The sequence below is a fragment of the Erythrolamprus reginae genome, chromosome 7 (genome assembly GCF_031021105.1).
Source record: "Erythrolamprus reginae isolate rEryReg1 chromosome 7, rEryReg1.hap1, whole genome shotgun sequence".
In the NCBI taxonomy this organism is placed as follows: Eukaryota; Metazoa; Chordata; class Lepidosauria; order Squamata; family Dipsadidae; genus Erythrolamprus; species Erythrolamprus reginae.
The window spans coordinates 9459911-9478650 of record NC_091956.1 but is presented as its reverse complement, the minus strand read 5'-3'; the positions used below and the strand labels follow the sequence as shown (position 1 = coordinate 9478650).

The following is an 18740-nucleotide window of genomic DNA, read 5'->3' as shown; positions in this document are numbered from 1 at the left end:
TTGTTTTTATATGTAGAAACTTAAGATTATTTTTTTTTAAAGGCTCTTACTCATCTTGAAAAAAAAAAATCTTCCGTTTTTCTGCCAATAGCCCGTGTATCTTTTTCTTAAACTGTGAGCATTATGTTTGCTTTCTTTTCTGCGATTCTTTGGTGCACAGTAGCGGGCAACACCGGTGCGCCCAGATGCATGGCTCCGGTAGGAAAATCTGGGGTGCATGCGCAGGTACACACCCCCATGTGAGATTTGACTTCTGTGCATGCACAGCAAGCCAAATCTCACGCGAAGACATGCGCGGGAGTGAGATTTTGGCTATTTTCGCCAATTTTTTCCATGCGCACAAGCAAAAAATATTGACAAAAATATCCGAAATCTCGCTCTCGTGCTGATGAGCGTGCGCACGACTGATGGGTACACACACACATGCCCGCAACGGCCTCCAAGGGAGCTCCGTTCAATGCCCCGTGCAACACCCTCCTTTAAATCTGTTGATTTTTATGCGCATGATTGCTTCCAAGTCTGAAGCAGAGAATTTGAAGCTTGGAGCTGAGAATTTAGCGTGTAGAGCTCCACCTTCTGTGCAACATGAGAATTGCTGGCGGATAGCTGAAATAATCCAGCTGCCGAAGGGATGCGGTGTAGTTAATTATTTTTCCTTCACTCCATCCCTTCCTTTTGGCCATGTTCCACTAGAAGGGATTCGCATTGGTGTAATCGGAAGAAATTTCACTGATCAAGGGGAACCGTAGGATAGGGGAAGTACCGGCCACTCTTTGATTTTCGACCATAAGGATAAAGATTCCAGGGTGTCCAGCAAATCTGGGAAATCAGGGAATTATCAAAGAAATTGGTGGTTCAGCCACGTGCAATCATTTAACACCAACACTCCACAGTCTGCATTGGTTGCCGATCGGTTTCCGGTCACAATTCAAAGTGTTGCTTATGACCTATAAAGCCCTTCATGGCATCGGACCAGAATATCTGCGAGACCGCTTTCTGCGGCACAAATCCCAGCGGCCGGTTAGGTCCCACAGAGTTGGCCTTCTCCGGGTCCCGTCGACTAAACAATGTCGGCTGGCGGGACCCAGGGGAAGAGCCTTCTCTGTGGCGGCCCCAACCCTCTGAAACCAGCTCCCCCCGGAGATCAGGACTGCCTCCATCCTCCTTGTCTTTCGTAAACTTCTTAAAACCCACCTCTGCCGTCAGGCATGGGGGAACTGAGACATCTCCCCTTGTCTTTATAGTTTTATGTATGGAATGTTTGTGTGTATGTTTTTATATAAGGGTTTTTTTAGGTCTTTAATGTAAAATTGTTATTTTAGGCTGTGTTTAAGGCAACTTGAGTTGTCAACCCCTTAGAAATCTTTCCATTTCAGGCTCAAAAAAGGAACCCAAATAAAGTCAACATCAGGGATGTGAATAGAGATAATAGGCAGAAACTGCAGATGTGAAGCTTGTGCCTTCTCTTCAAGATGGGCTTTTGTTTGAAGCGGCTTCCTTGCCAGCTGCTTGGTTGTAAATAATGACTTAGTAAGACACACCGGCCTCAGATGCTACATGGAGCACATGGAATTATTGCCATCCTTTGCTTGGCTTTGGCTATTCCCAGATCTATTGTCTATGCCTTTCCAATTAATTCGGTTCATAAATCACCTGAGCTCTCCTTTGTAACAAAATAAATAGCTGGCTGGAATTTTTCCAGGGTTTTTTGGAAAGATGATAGTACCGTACGTAAGTCCTTCTAGCACAAGGCTCAGCAATTATGGCAACTTTTATGATCGATTTCAACTCCCAGGATTGCTGAGCCTACAGTAGGATGGCTAAGCTCAGGAATTCTGGGAATTGAAGTTTGCCCATTGTAAAGTCACCAAGAAATATTGGTCTATATTTCAAATATAGTAGTAGAGTAGTAGGTGCTTGGAACAAACTTCCAGCAGACGTGGTTGGTAAATGAGTGTGTATGACCGTGTGTGTATGACTGTGTGGTAGACAGGTTTTTATAATGTATTTTTAAATTAGTTTCCCCCCCCCAATTTTTTAACATTAGATTTGTATCTATATTGTATTGCTATTGTGTTGGGAGCCGCCCCGAGTCTTCGGAGAGGGGCGGCATACAAATTTAATTAATACTACTACTACTACTACTACTACTACTACTAATAATAATAATAATAATAATAATAATAATAATTTAAAAAAAAAACAATTCATAGATGGAGATTTTGTCAACCATCGGAATTGACAAAATCTCCGTCAATTGCAAAAGGCCGCTTTACAGGGATCCGCAAACATAATTCGCCGCTACATCACGCAGTCCTCTGTGCTTGGGAAGCGCCCGACTGTTGATGAAATACGAAATCCAGCATAGTGATCTCATTTGCTGTGTTGTATTGACATAATAATAATAATAATAATAATAATAATAATAATAATAATAATAATAATAATAATAATAAGCAAAATCTTGTTCGGATGTGCACGCACGCCGGAAATGTACACACAGCTCAATTTTCACCACCGGTACTGTTCTGACGGTGTGTCCCAACCACCTGTAATTACAGGGCAATTAATCCAAACAGACACACACCACACGATAGAAGGAAAACCCAAAAGTCTTTATCAACAGAAAAGCAGGAAAAACTCCCTTTTTAAATGTCAAAGGGATTTTCTGGTACACACAAGGCACAGGTTGAATGCAATCCAATTTCTCACCCAGTAACTGGGAAATTGAGTCCAATTACAAAGTCCAGAAATTCCACACACAGTCTTGAACAGGGAAACAGCAAACCACGATCTTGACGAAACTATGAATCAGATAAACTTCCACGAGGCTAAACCAGCACGCTGCTCTTTTTATCTGTAGCACTAATTACAGCAGCCCCACTAGGTGGCCTCACTTATCTCCTGTAATAATCCTTCAGTTGTTCTCTCCTATGCATCATTCTACGCATGTGTGGGTCCGTCATACGTTCTTGTTCAGAATCCAGCGATGATAAGGATGATTGATCTCCTCCTGGGCTGTCTGCCAAACTCCCCTCTTCCCTGTCACTCATGCTTCCTTCCTCAGAGGAGCCTTCGTCAGGAGATTCTATGGGGAGCAAAACAGGCCTGGGGCATGTGGATGTTTCCCCCACATCCACCTGCACATTCCTTGGGGCAGGAGCTGGGCCAGAGCTAACCACAACAGGTACGATGGCGTCGACAGTACCTGTTGGAACCTGCTATTGATTAGCACCCCACCAACACCATTCTCCTTCTTCTACTGGAAGCTTCTCCTTTGGGAGCCCCTCCCCACCTTTTTTCAAAGAATTCAACACACACACACACACACACACACACACACCAATTTAGAACAGCTGCTCTCAGGGATGAATGTGACTTTTCGAAGATCTTTGCCTGCTGCCCTCCCTTATTTTGATGCAAATCTCCTTTGGCATTTTCAAAAGAAGGATTAACAGAAGGCAGGGGGTGAGGGGGGGATTCCCCAAAGGGCTGGAAGACCCCCCCCCCATCCTCTATTCCCCATGCAGTAAGTTTTGCTTTCTCTTATTGTTTACTGGCTGTATCCTTGGGGGGGAGAAAGAATAGGGAGGGGGGGCTTTTGAAAGCTTCCTTTGTTCCCACTTGCTGCCAGAAGCAAGCCAGGCTTTTGAATTCTTTGCACAAGGTTGTGTTTTTCGGGGGGGGGGGGGTTTGGGGGGAGGGGGGGTGTTGGTGTTTAAAATGTCCCTAGGAATCTGGCTAATAACTTAATAGCTTCTCTGCTCCTACTGCTTTGTGTGCCAGTGTGAGTGGACAGATGGAGCCCCCCTCCAAAAGAAAAGCAGATTTCTCTGTAGGCTGCCCCATTAGCTCTGGCTTTTCACCAAAATTTTAAAAAAAATATTTAAAAAATCAGGTGTTTACCCAGCCTGTCTTTCCTCAGTTGTCTTTTAAAAAAAAATTATGGGTGTATAAACTTTAAAAACAAAGTACAAAAAGAGAAAAAAAATAACACCGCAAAAAAGAGGAAAAAAGCACACAAAAAAAGCATACAGAGAAAAATGAAAAGAAAAAATAACATATAAGAACCATCTACGCAACAAATATATACTGTTCAAAAAGATAAAGGGAACATTTAAACAACACAATATTTTATTCTATCTATCTATCTATCTATCTTATCTATCTATCTATCTATCTATCTATCTATCTATCTATCTATCTATCATATCTACCTACCTACCTACCTACGTACGTACCTATCATATCTATCCATCCATCCATCCATCCATCCATCCATCCATCCATCCATCCATCCATCCATCCATCCATCTATCTATCTATCTATCTATCTATCTATCTATCATATCTACCTACCTACCTACCCATCCTATCTATCTATCTATCTATCTATCTATCTATCTATCTATCTATCTATCTATCTATCTATCTATCTATCTATCTATCTATCATATCTACCTACCTACCTACCTACCTACGTACCTATCATATCTATCCATCCATCCATCCATCCATCCATCCATCCATCCATCTATCTATCTACCTACCTACCTACCTACCTACCCATCCTATCTATCTATCTATCTATCTATCTATCTATCTATCTATCTATCTATCTATCTATCTATCTATCTATCTAATCTAATCTAATCTAATCTATCTATCTATCCATCTATTTATTAGATTTGTATGCCGCCCCTCTCCGTAGACCCGGGGCGGCTCACAACAACAATGAATGTGTATCATTTTAGAAGAGCTGTGCGTGTGTGTTTGTGTGTGTACATACACATACAGTTGATATATAGTAGATAATGTATATTTTTGTGTGCCTGTGTGTAATATGTATGTACATATATGGCATATATACATAGAATTAAATACACTGCTCAGAAAAATAAAGGGAACACTTAAACAACACAATATAGCTCCAAGTCCATCAAACTTCTGTGTCCATCTAGGAAGCAACACAGATTGACAATAAATTTTATATGCTGCTGGGCACATTCAACTTTATGCAGAACAATGAGAATATTTCATTCATTCAGATCTAGGATGTGTTCTTTGAGTGTTCTCTTTAATTTTTTTTTTGAGCAGTGTACATTGATATCTATTAATCCTATTACGATACACATATTAACTCCTTGGTTTCATTTATGCATGCATTTAAGCTTTTCCCCCCCGCCTCTCGTCTCACGGCTGGTCGCCGCCGTAAGAAAAAGGATATGGCATAATGGCTGGGAAGGAAGGGGAGGAGCATTCGGGCTCTTTATGGGCGCCTGGGTGCGCAGTTTGCCAAGGCTGCATTGCCAACAGCTGACCTGTGCAAATGATTCTTTACCATGTGGAGATTGTTCCTGGTTAATTGGGGGAGCAGCAACTGTGCCAGGATGACTGGGTACATGTGCATCCCCAGGGGAAGAGCCTTCTCTGTGGTGGCCCTGGCCCTCTGGAACCAACTCATCATATTGTCTTTCAAAGTCTGGTCTATATTTTTTATATCCTATCATGTATTTATATGCTTTCCCTATTAGTTTTCTCTAAGTTCTGAGCAGGCCAAGTCATTGGCTGCTTTGAACTGCGGTATTTTGTTAGGAACAATAATATCATTTTTTTATTACGGTCAGCCATGGGAGGAAATTTCAAGAATGTATGGACAAAGAAACAATGTTTGTTCTGAGATCTTAATGCAGTTAACAAAAGCTCTATTGTGCCGCTCTTTACCAAAAAAATGTGCCAAGCACTCATATTTTATTTACTGCTTACAACAGAAGATTAACACTGCTGTGTTCCTTGTTAATATTGCACATCTTCAGAATATTTTCCTTCGCTAAGCGCAGCTTGTAGTTTTAGTTACATGAGCCAGACAGTGCTTCTAGAAAAACTTGACTTTCCAAAGCATTGGCATTAGGGATATGTTCTCGCAATGGGAGGCTATATAAATACAGTTTGCACAACTTCTCTCATATCGCTGTGATTTGACTCGATTTGTAATTGAATTTAATGCACTGCAACTGTTTTATTTTTTTATTTATTTTTTTAATTTTGTCAAACAATTATAGGGTGGTAATTTGTACAAATAAAACATTAGATAAGTAGACAGGGATGGTAGGCACAATGGTGCGCTTATGCACGCCCCTTACAGACCTCTTAGAACAGGGAGAGGTCAATTGTAGATAGTCTAAGGTTAAAGGTTTTGGGGTTGTGCTGCTGGGCTCTCTGATAGGAGCCTCCCGAAAATTAAAGGATACAAATTTCAGACACACACATGTTTGAAAAATTCAAAACAATGTTCTTTATCACAATAGTCAAAATAAACTAAGCACTATTTTTGTATTGCAAAGAGCACTCTTCCCAAAACAACCAGGTAGTCTGTACAATTTCCCTTAAGCAGTCATTAAGTACTTAGCCAGCAGCTGTGGAGAAACTTCACACCCCTTCTTCTTCTTCCAAGGAAGGGAGACACACACACACACACACACTTCTCTGCTTTGGTTTCAAAGGCGTGAAAAAGCAACAAAGTTCAGCACACAAGATTCCTGATGAAACTGCAACAGATATTCTTCCCCAATGGCCAAAGCCACATGCTGCTATTTATAGCAGTAGCCCTAATTACTGGAGCCCCACCCAAACACAGGTGGCCTCCCTTATTTCCTGTAATATGTCCTTACTTAGTCTCTTCTACGCATAATTCTGCGCTTGCGTGGGTCCAAAACATCATCATCCGAATCAAAGGAAGATAAGGGAGATTGACTGCCTGGGCTGTGTGCCAAGCCCTTCTCTGCCGAGTCACTCCCACCTTCTTCTTCGTCCGAGGAAACTAAACTCTGAACTGATTCTGTCAGCAATAACACAGGCCTGTGATATGTTGAAATTTTCCCTGCATCCACCTCCCCATTCCCTGGGGCAGGAGCTGGGCCAGAGCCAACCGCAACAGGGGTTAGGAGTAGAAACCACAGAGTCAGGTAGCGCATTCGAGGCGTTGATCACTCTGTTGCTGAAGTCGTATTTTTGGCAGTCAAGTTTGGAGCGGTTGACATTTAGTTTAAATCGTTTTTGTGCTCGTGTGTTGTTGCGGTTGAAGGTGAAGTAGGACATTTTGGTATATGATTTTATGAACTATAATTAAGTCAGAACGGAGACAATGGAGTTGTAAATTGCCTAATCTAAGAATTTCAAGTCTGGCGGTGTAAGGTATTTTGTTGTGAGAAGAGGAGTGAAAGACTCTTGTGAAATATTTCTGGACTCTCTCAATTGTGTTGATGTCAGATATGCAATGTGGGTTCCATACAGGTGAGCTGTATTCTAGGATTGGTCTGACAAATGTTTTGTATGCTCTTGTTAGCAGTTCAAAATTACCAAAGAAGAAGCTGCGAAGGATTAGGTTAACACCTCTTAAAAAGCCTTTTTGGCAATGTTGTTGCAGTGGGCTCTAGGATTTAGGTCATTGGATATGAGTACTCCAAGCCTTGGAGTCCAAGGTCTTTGACCGATTGAGGGTTATCAATAAGATCAATTCCTTCAAGTTTATATTTAGTATTCTGATTCTTTTTATCAATGTTGCCAGGTTTTAGACCAGTCTGCTACGCGGTCAAGGTCTTTTTGAAGGGTAGCAGTATTGTCGGTGGTATTAAATAGTTTGACATCATCTGCAAAGAGAACACAATTGCTTGTGATGCAATCGCATCACTAGCAATTTTGTTTTGGTTTTAATGTTCCTTCTTTTGAGAGAAAAACAGCTGTTGGGAAGGGAAAACAATTTGTTTCGCCTACTTAGAAGGTGTTTTGAAGAGGACATTTCAAAGCTGGAATGTTTTTTTACAATTACTTTTCAATTGCGAGTTGAACTTTGAGTGAGTTGAATGAAACCACTTGAGGTTTTGTTTTTCAGAATGTAACGTAATCCCTTAAAAATCTTACCTCTGACCTAATAATTTAGGTACAATTCAGGCATCGTAACTTATGCAACATGATTTAAGCAAGGAGCGATGGCACTATTCAAGATCTCTTTGAGTGCGGATAAAAATAGTTAATCCAGTATAATATTGTGGAAATTTTGAGTAGTTCAGAGAATAAGAGTTGGGTGGGAGTGGGGATTTTGCAGTACAGTATACATAAGTGCACCAGCATCCCTTCCGCCCTCTGTCCTAATGTTTCTTTATATTTTTTTTACTAGTATCATGTATATGAATCATGTATATGAATATTATTACAGTGTTCCCTCACTTTTCGTGGGGGATGCGTTCCGAGACTGCCCGCGAAAGTTGAATTTCCGCGAAGTAGAGATGCGGAAGTAAATATACTATTTTTGGCTATGAACAGTATCACAAGCCTCCCCTTAACCCTTTAAACCCCTAAACTGCAATTTCCCATTCCCTTAGCAACCATTCAGATTATTACTCACCATGTTTATTTATTAAAGTTTATTTTAAAAAATATTTATTAAAGGCAGACGAAAGTTTGGCGATGACATATGATGTCATCGGGTGTAAAAAACCATGGTATAGGGAAAAAACCCGCAAAGTATTTTTTAATTAATATTTTTGAAAAACCGTGGTATAGACTTTTCGCGAAGTTCGAACCCGCGAAAATCGAGGGAACACTGTATATCTAATGTTTTTCTTATTTTTCTTTTTACTAGTATAATGTATATAAATATATCTTTGCATACCTCCAATATATACTTGACAAAACAACCAATCAACCAACTAACTAACTAACTTCCCCAGTCACGCTCACCAAGCCATGCCCATAGAACTGGTAGGGAAAATTTTTGAATTTCATCCATTACGGAATATAACTCCACCCCACCCCATTTAAAAACAGTAAAACTGATTTTTAAAAATCAAATAAATTAATGTAGTAGTAATGTATTAAAACTGATCTATCAATCATTCAACTGTTAGGCCGGATCAAGGGGTTGGTGCTCAAAGGCTCTCCCAGGCCTGCTGGCAAAGCCGGGTTTTTAGGCCCTTCTGGAAGGCTGGGAGAGTGGGGGAGGGAGCGCGGTGCGAATCTCCAGGGGAAGCCTGTTCCAGAGTGCCAGAGCCACCACAGAGAAGGCCCTCCCCCGTGGTCCTACGAGCCGATACTGTTTGGCTGACGGGACCAGGAGGAGGAGGCCAACTCTGTGGGATTTGATCGGTCGTTGGGATGTGTGAGGCAGAAGACGGTCTCCGGGATGATGTTCCAGAGAGAGGGAGCCACCCTGGAGAAGGCCCTTCTTCTAGGTCCCTTGGTATAGTTTTTTGACCTTGTTAGTTTGGTTGGCCAAGTCTCCTGGCTCCTCAGCCATAAAAATGTTGGGCTGAAAACTAGGACCACAGCCTTAAACCTTCCAACTGACTCTAATGTTTTCTTGTGACTGTTTTTCCCTCAGGAAAGTATGCCCCAGACACCTCCCTTCGCCGCCATGTTTGACAGCAGTGGCTACAGCCGATACCTGTTCCAGTCCAAAGAGGACAGCTGTGAAGGGCTCTATTACCATGACAACAACTTGCTGTCGGGATCTTTGGAAGCTCTCATCCAGCACTTGGTGCCCACTCTCGATTACTACCCAGATGTAAGTTGTTGTCTCCATTTGCACATTAAATCCACTCACTTTACCTGCGGTAGAAGTGGAAGAGCTTGGCAATGCATCATTGCATTAGAGAGAACAATTAGGGAGTAATTGCCAGCCCTAGTTTCAGGCTGCATGTCTTTTTCTTTTTATTATTTATTTCCATGATGCGTTTTATTAGTTTATCAAAAATATAAATTATGGAAATGCAGAGAAAAATGAAGATAAGGGAGGAAAAGGAGAAGAGAGAAAAGTACAGTGGTACCTCTACTTAAGAACTTCATTTGTTCCGTGACCAGGTTCTTAAGTAGAAACGTTCTTAAGTACAGTAGTACCTCTAGATACGAGCTGCTCCACATGCGAGTATTCCAAGATACGAGCCACGAGGGGAGAGAAATTTCTTTTCGAGACCCGAGCTCAAATTCGGGATACGAACCGAGCGTCCACTAGGTGGCGCAAGAATCCTTGCTTCTGGTTATCTCGGAGGGGGAAAACAAAGTCTAAAGCCATTTGTTCCAGATACGAGTTGTTCGACATACAAGCTCCCTCCTGGAACGAATTAAACTCGTACCTAGAGGTACTACTGTAGAAGTAATTTTTCCCATAGGAATCAATGTAAAAGCAAATAATGTGTGCAAACCCATTAGGGCAGTGTTTTCCAACCTTGGCAACTTGAAGATATTTGGACTTCAACTCCCAGAATTCCCCAGCCAGCGAATGTTGAGTTGAAGTCCAGATATCTTCAAGTTGCCAAGGTTGGGAAACACTGCATTAGGGAAAAAATGAAAGCTCAGAATTTGGGTGGGAGGAGGAGGAAGGAGAGGAGGAGGACAGTCGCTGCTAAAGGAAGAAGGTGAGGTGAGGGGAATCAAAACAAAATTTCCAAAACTTTAAGGTTTTTTTTTTAAAAAAAGAGGGACTCTGAGGCAGCGCCCAGAGAAAGGAAAATGCTCCGTTCGCTCTTGGATGCCAAAACCTCCTTAAGCGCCACCGAAAGGCTCCTCTGGCAGCCCAGAAAAGCCCCAGATGGCTGGGATTAAAGGGGGAATGGCAGGAAACTGGTCGGGCCTTCGTGCCGCTCTCAAATTTCCTGGGAAATTTTTCCGGGCTTGGGTTCTTAAGTAGAAAATGGTTCTTAAGAAGAGGCATAATAAATCTTGAACACCCGGTTCTTATCTAGAAAAGTTCTTAAGTAGAGGCATTCTTAAGTAGAGGTACCACTGTATAGGGCAAGGTATTCCAAAGGTGCCTTTTCTTTTTTTAAAAAAATAATGTTATTCACAAATAAAACAACAGTGCAATTCAAAAAAAACAATGAACAACAATTAAAACATACAACTGCACCGCCCACCAAGACAACTAGACACAAGAATAGTTTTTTCCCGGACGCCATCACTCTACTAAACAAATAATTCCCTCAACACTGTCAAACTTTTTACAAAGTCTGCACTTCTATTTCTACTAGTTTTTTCTCATCATTCCTATCACCCATTTCCTCCCACTTAGGACTGTATGACTGTAACTTGTTGCTTGCATCCTAAGATTTCTTTTATGTACTCTGAGAGCCTATGCACCAAAGACAAATTCGGTGTGTGTCCAATCACACTTGGCCAATAAAATTCTGTTATTCTATTCTATTCTATTTTATTCTATTCTATTCTATATTGATTGTTTCTTCATGGCTTATTTAACCCCTATGACAATCATTAAGTGTTGTACCACATGATTCCTGACAAATCTATATTTTCTTTTGTGTACACTGAGAGCCTATGCACCAAGACCAATTCCTTGTGTGTCCAATCACACTTGGCCAATAAAGAATTCTATTCTATTCTACAAATAGAAAAGAAAAGAGGAAAGAAGGGAGGAAAAAAAGAGGGAAAAAGGGAGGGAAAAGAAAAGAGAAAAAACGGTTACATGACACACTTTTTCAAACTGGCCTTTCTTGTGGTTTTTTTTCCCTTGAAGACATTTTTACTTCTCATCCAGGAAGCTTCTTCAGTTCTGACAGAGCTTTTCATCTTCCCAGACCTTAAGATCTTTGTCTCTTTGAGGGACACAAGGGGGGAAATAACTTCTTTGCAAAGGCGCCCAGCTGCTTCTGAGCTGCCCGAGGGAAAGATCAAAGAGACCATCTGCATCTGGTTTGATCCTCGGTGCCAACCATCAGCGTCCGTAATACACATGACAAAAATAGCACTCGACCAAGTAAAGTGGAGAAACAGAGAGATGTAATCCGGGCACAACTACAACTCTTTCTGATCTTTTCTCCAGAATCAGTGATAGGTAGCCGCGTGGCTGGAAAACTCTCAAGGTGTAAGGAAAGGAGGGGGAGACAGGTGGTGTTTGCCGCTACTACTTCTACCGATGCGTGGCCCACGCAGCTAGAAGTCTCTGGTGTGCGCATGGCACGTCCCAGCAAGATTTGGCTACTGCGCATGCACAGGAAGCAAAATCTCACAAGGGCACATGCATGCACACTGAGATATCGGTGATTTTTTTTGCTTATGCGCATCCCCTCGCGAGATTTCTTTTTGCTTCTCGTGCGCGCATGAGATGTTTTGAGTTTTTTGCTTTTGCACACGCCCAGAAGCAATCATGTGGCATACCAAAATGGCTTGAAAGAGGTAAATATTTCCCCCCGTTTGGTCTATATGCTTAATAAGCATAGCTTTCAATAGGAAATATGTACTATGGGCTACAAAAAGTCATTGACTTACCATCATAATGGAGCCCAGAATCAGACATGATTCAAAACTGGGCAAGTATGTGAAATTTAACAATCTCTTGTGATTTGGCCCTTTCCTTTTAATTATTTCTCTGGAGGTTGCAGGTGCCGTACTTCAGTGACGTAGAAGGCGGATACTTATTGCTGACTCATGCTCTGTGTGTAGCTTGTGCTAGACAGCTGCAGTACTTACTCACAGTCTGCTATCAATCACAAATAGATAGCTCATCTCTAATTTGTCTTTGATCTGAACAGCAGGTCCTCGGTTCCTTAGGTTTCCTTAAGGCAAAAACGGTGTGCTTGATGTTTTAATTACTCAAATAAGTTGCACAATATTTTCGAAACACCCCCGTTGCCTTACAGACCTGATTCACCCTCACACATAAGTAAAGTGAATAACACCCTCATGGATCACTCACGTAGAGTTGGTCAAACTCTGGAAGCCAGATGGAATTTTCCATCCTGTGATTGACCTGGTCGATCTGGCTACAAAAATGGCGGAAGGTCTTAAGCATAAAACGTATCAGGAAAGACTTCATGAACTCAATCTGTATAGTCTGGGGGACAGAAGGAAAAGGGGGGACATGATCGAAACATTTAAATATGTTAAAGGGCTAAATAAGGTTCAGGAGGGAAGTGTTTTTAATAGGAAAGTGGACACAAGGACAAGGGGACACAATCTGAGGTTAGTTGGGGGAAAGATCAGAAGCCACGTGAGAAAATATTATTTTACTGAAAGAGTAGTAGATCCTTGGAACAAACTTCCAGCAGATGTGGTAGATAAATCCACAGTCACTGAATTTAAACATGCCTGGGATGAACATATATCCATCCCAAGATAAAATACAGGAAATAGTATAAGGGCAGACTAGATGGACCATGAGGTCCTTTTCTGCCATTGATCTTCTATTTTTCAATGTTTCTATGACCTTAAAGCAGCAGAAAATGTTGTAAAATTGCAAGCAAAGTTGCACTGGTTCACCCCCCCTCCCTCATGATAAAATGAAGCCTCTTAACAAATTTATTGAATGTCAAATTTGTCCTCCTGGCTCGGGGATTCTGGGAGTTGAAATCCGCAGGTTGTAAAGAGGCCATCGTTTTCTGCCATAGACACATGGGCTTAGAAGTCAGGGTCAAATCTGTCCACCCAACTCTATGTAAGTATTGTCATATAGCTGAGTTGTTGGGGGAGAATTTAGCGCACACGGAAGGTGACCCCACCAGCTAGCCACAGTTCACCACTTTACCTAATTGAAGTCTTCAATGAAACACTGCAGCAGGCTTTCTTGTAAAAATATATTTTACTTTTCTTCTTAGCAAAATGTTTCTCTAAAGAAACTATCACAATACTATCATACACTACTATTACATCCACCACTGCAACCGCCCCGAGTCTTCAGAGAGGGGCGGCATACAAATCTAATAAATAATAGTAATAATAATAATAATAACAACAATAATAATAACAACAACAACCACCCACAGACCACTAAGCACTAAACCTTTAACTCTCAAAACACTCTGCACAAACCACTCTATAATAAACCACACCCATGCAAGGGTGTTATTCCTTATACAGTGGTACCTCGACATACCAGTTTAATTCGTTCCACACCGGAGCTCGTAAGTCGATCAACTCGCATCTCGAATGAATGCCTTTAGACTTTGTTTTTCGCACCCAGCTAACTGGAAGCAAGGAGATTCTTGCGCCACCTAGTGGACGCTCGGCTCGTATCCCGAATCTGAGCTCGGGTGTCGAACAGAAATTTCGCTCGCGTCGCGGCTCGTAACTTGGAATACTCGCATGTACTCGCAGCTCGTATCTAGAGGTACTACTGTATATAGGTTACAGCCAATCAGGTTGCAGCACAATTTGCAAACCCATGATTACATACTGGTTATAGCTTACATCAGCCTTTCCTATGGTTGCAAACCATTTACTTGCATTGTAAGATTACCTCCAGAAATAAACTTATTTCTGACCTGAGTAGCTGCCCCACCTTGTCTCCTGCCTTATTCAATCAGGATGTGATGTATTGTAAAGCAGGTTCTGCAGAGAGTATCATTTGGTGCAATTAAATTTTAATACCTGTGTAGCACAGTAGCCGAACCAATAAGCAATGAACTTTATTTTCCTCTCTCTCTCTCTCTCTCTCTCTCTCTCTCTTGCTTACAGAGAACGTACATCTTCACTTTTTTGCTGAGCTCTCGGCTATTTGTACACCCTTATGAATTAATGGCAAAAGTCTGCCATCTCTGCACCGAGCAGCAAAGACGATCGGATTCGGCAACTGATCAAGTAAGCAGGCGACTGAGTCGTAGGATTTTAAGCCTGTGCAATAGAATTAGAATTAATTAGACCAGAATAGACCAGGAAGACCTTCTGACAGTTGTAAATACATGAGCCAGTTAGTTGTAAATCACTTTTTTTTTTAGTGGCATTGCAACTTTGAACAGTCGCTAAACAAATGGTTCTTAATTTGAGGACTACCAGTAGTTGTCAATTCTGGTACAGTGATACCTTGTCTTACAAACTTAATTGGTTCCGGGACGAGGTTCTTAAGGTGAAAAGTTTGTAAGACGAAACAATGTTTCCCATAGGAATCAATGGAAAAGCGATTAATGCGTGCAAGCCCAAAATTCACCCCTTTTCCCAGCCGAAGCGCCCAGTTTTGCGCTGCTGGGATTCCCTTGAGGCTCCCCTGCATGGGAAACCCCACCTCCGGGAGCCTCCCCCGGGCCTATACAGTTTATGCATGGTATGTTTGTGTGTATGTTTCCTTTTAATAAAAGGCTTTTAGTGACTTTTAATTATTAGATTTGTTATGTATTGTGTTATTATTATTATTATTTATTAGATTTGTATGCCGCCCCTCTCCATAGACTCGGGGTGGCTCACAACAATAATAACACAATATATAACAAATCTAATAATTAAAAGTCACTAAAAACCCCTTATTAAAAGGAAACATACACACAAACATTCCATGTATAAACTATAGTCCCGGGGGAGATGTCTCAATTCCCCCATGCCTGGCGGCAGAGGTGGGTTTTAAGAAGTTTACGAAAGACAAGGAGGGTGAGGGCAATTCTAATCTCTGGGGGGAGCTGATTCCAGAGGGTTGGGGCCGCCACAGAGAAGGCTCTTCCTCTGGGTTGCGCCAGATGACATTGTTTAGTCGATGGAACCCGGAGAAGGCCAACTTTGTGGGGCCTAACTAGTCACTGGGATTCGTGCGGTAGAAGACGGTCTCGGAGATATTCTGGCCCGATGCCATGAAGGGCTTTATAGGTCATGACCAACACATTGCTAATAATAAAAACCTATATTCTGCCCAACCTAAAGGAGATTCCCCCCAGTCATCTTGGTATAATCAATTTGTCTATCTCTTTCACTTCATCTTCCTCTCCAGAGCCGGTTAAGGAAAATTGCCCCCAAAATCCTGCAACTCCTAGCGGAATGGACGGAGACGTTTCCGTACGATTTTCGAGATGAGCGCATGATGAGAAATCTAAAGGAGCTGGCCCATCGAATAGCCAGTACAGATGAGGTGAGCCTCGGGATGCAACACCTTTACCTTTATTTTATTGGCTTGACGTCTTTAAGACCTGTAGATCAGGGGCGGATTGCTCCTACCACCGCTACTGTGCGTGCAGCTTTGGATGTATCGCGTGCACATACACACATGCCTCCAAGTGTGTCTTTTGCTTCTGCGCATGCACAGTGTTTTGTCGGGCTCTCTTGTAGACTCCTGAAAATTCACAGGTACAAATTTCAGACACACACACGTTTGAAAATTCAAAACAATGTTCTTTATAATGAAAATTCACTTAAACCAAGCCCTCTTTTGGTATAGCAAAGAGCACTCGTCTCCAAACAAACTGGTAATTTGTACAAGACCCTTATCAGTTCTGTGATACTTATCTTGCAGCTGTGAAGCAATTCAGAGTCCTCCTTCTTTCACAAAGTGAAACACACTTTGCTCTGGTTTAGTTTCAAAGCGGGGAAAAATCAGCACACAAAAGGTCAAAGTCAGCAAAGCAGGCACGAAACACAATGATCAGATAATCCTCCACAATAGCCAAACCCACAGGCTGCTATTTATAGCAGCCTCACTAATTACCCCAGCCCCACCCAACCACAGGTGGCCTCATTTTCTTTGGTAATAATCTCTCAGTTGTTGTTGCCTATGCATCGCTCTCCTCATGCGTGGCTGTATCATTAACTCTTGTTCCGAATCCAAGGAGGAGCTAGATAATTGATCTCCTTCTGAGCTGTCTGCCGCACTCTCCTCCTCCCTGTCACTCATGTCTTCTTGGTCAGAGGAGCCTTCATCAGCAGATTCCACCGGGGGCAAAACAGGCCTGAAGCATGTGGATGTCTCCCCCACATCCACAGTCCTTGGGGCAGGAGCTGGGCCAGAGCTAACCACAACACACAGCAAAATCTCGCGAGGGGACACACGTGTGAGATTTGGCCGATTTTTTTTTTTTTTGCTTCTGCGCATGTGCGAAAGCAAAAAAAATCACTAAAATCTCACACCCGCGTGTGGTATGATAATATTTTTTTGCAGTATTTTTCTAGATATGAATAATAGATTTTGCTTCCCGCGCATGCTCAGAAGCAAAAAACACACTTGGGCGCATGCACACAACACGCAAACCTATACGCGCATCTCAACTTTTACTACCAATGTGGTGTTCTTTTCTGTTCCAATAGGAACAAACTACTGCTGTGGATCGCATCTCCCGGAATTCCTTAGCCACAAGTCTTAAAGTTGCCAATATTGGATATTGTGGTCATAGTTCCCTCTAAGCTGAGCAGTGAGCAATCGCTCACTTAAAAATCATCATCAACTCAGAGTTTTTCAAACCTGCCCAGAAGCCGAGAGGGAAAGCGTGAGAGGGAAGGAGAGAGAGAGGAAGAGAGGAAGAAAGAGAAACAGATAGAAAAATGAGAGGAAGGAAAAGAGAAAGAAAAAGAATGGGAGTAAGGAAGAGAGAAAGAAAATCAAAATCTATTTTGAAACTAGCTCAACTATTTAAGTGGCATTTTGATATTGATAGAATTGCCCTATTATGAGCTCACTGTTATAGACACACAGCACAGTATTTTATTTTGAAATTCTCTGAGGCAAAACAGGGTGGGTTGTTTGTTTGTTTGTTTGTTTGTTCGTTTATTTATTTATTTATTTCTGTGCCGCCCAGCCCCGAAGGGACTGCCGCTCAGACACTATACTTTTCCGCCCCCCCCCCCAAAAAAAAAATTAGAGGGAACACTGATTGTGGTGCTAGAACTTCAGTTATTATTGTCTTTGGCATCATTCTATAAGGCTGGAGCCTTTGGCAACTAAGATTAGAGTAATTGGGTAGTTAGTCACTATTTTTCTAGTTTTCATTGTCTGCCACTCGCTATATATTGCGTAACTCTTTTATTGTTTGGAATTTGATGCTTTCTGTTGTTTCAGTTGTTGGAAACCACAATGAGTCATTGTCTGCTTGTGATGTTTTACAAAGAAAGACAGATTAATAGATAAGTGTGGTTGAGGAATGTAGAAGCGTCCTGAAAAATACCGGAGGCCAGAGCAGCTGGAATATTTCACAGTCACAAGGCAAATGCCCGCTTGCGATTCTCAGCTAGAAAAAACCTAAATATTTTTTGAAGGATGACACTTAAAAAAGGCAAATTTTCTCAGTGCTAATATCTTCCAGATATATTGGGCTTCAATTCTCATTATTTATTTATTTTATCTTGCCTTTAGATTATCATTTTTTAAATAAATAACCCTAGGTGGTGAACATAGATAATACAGTGTTCCCTCGATTTGCGCAGGGGATGCGTTCCGAGACCGCCCGCGAAAGTCAAATTTCCGCGAAGTAGAGATGCGGAAGTAAATACACCATTTTTGGCTATGAACAGTATCACAACCCTTCCCTTAACACTTTAAACCCCTAAATTACCATTTCCCATTCCCTTAACAACCATTTACTCACCATTATTACTGGTACTCATCATTGAGTAAGACACTTAGTGATCCTGATATTTATAAACATAATTATTTATTAACAATAATTATTTTTTTTTGTTATATATTTGCAAAAATTATTAGTTTGGTGATGACATATGACATCATTGGGTGGGAAGAACCGTGGTATAGGAAAAAATCCACGAAGTATTTTTTAATTAATATTTTTTGAAAAACCGTGGTATAGGCTATGCGCGAAGTTCGAACCCGCGAAAATCGAGGGAACACTGTACTTCTTTTTCCTTTTATTTTCCTCACAGTAACAATCCTGTGAGAGGAGGTGAGTTGGGTTGAAGGAAAGTGACTGGCCTGAAGTCACCTCGTTGGCTTTCATGCCTAAGGCGAGACTAGAACTCACAACCCCCTGGTCATTGGCCCCAAAGTCACCCAACCAGCTTTCATGCCTAAGGCGGGACTAGAACTTCCA

General features: G+C 41.7%; 1 protein-coding gene across 2 annotated transcripts in view; it reads left to right on the top strand.

Annotated features, from left to right (window-relative positions):
• The window catches only part of RASGEF1B (RasGEF domain family member 1B), a 247559-nt gene that overhangs the window by 205127 nt on the left and 23692 nt on the right, over positions 1–18740 (top strand). For both annotated transcript variants that reach the window (XM_070756967.1, XM_070756968.1), the window contains exons 2-4: positions 9380–9562; positions 14464–14586; positions 15701–15838. In XM_070756967.1, the coding sequence (XP_070613068.1) occupies positions 9380–9562; positions 14464–14586; positions 15701–15838 (444 nt within the window). The remainder of the gene's footprint in view (positions 1–9379; positions 9563–14463; positions 14587–15700; positions 15839–18740) is intronic.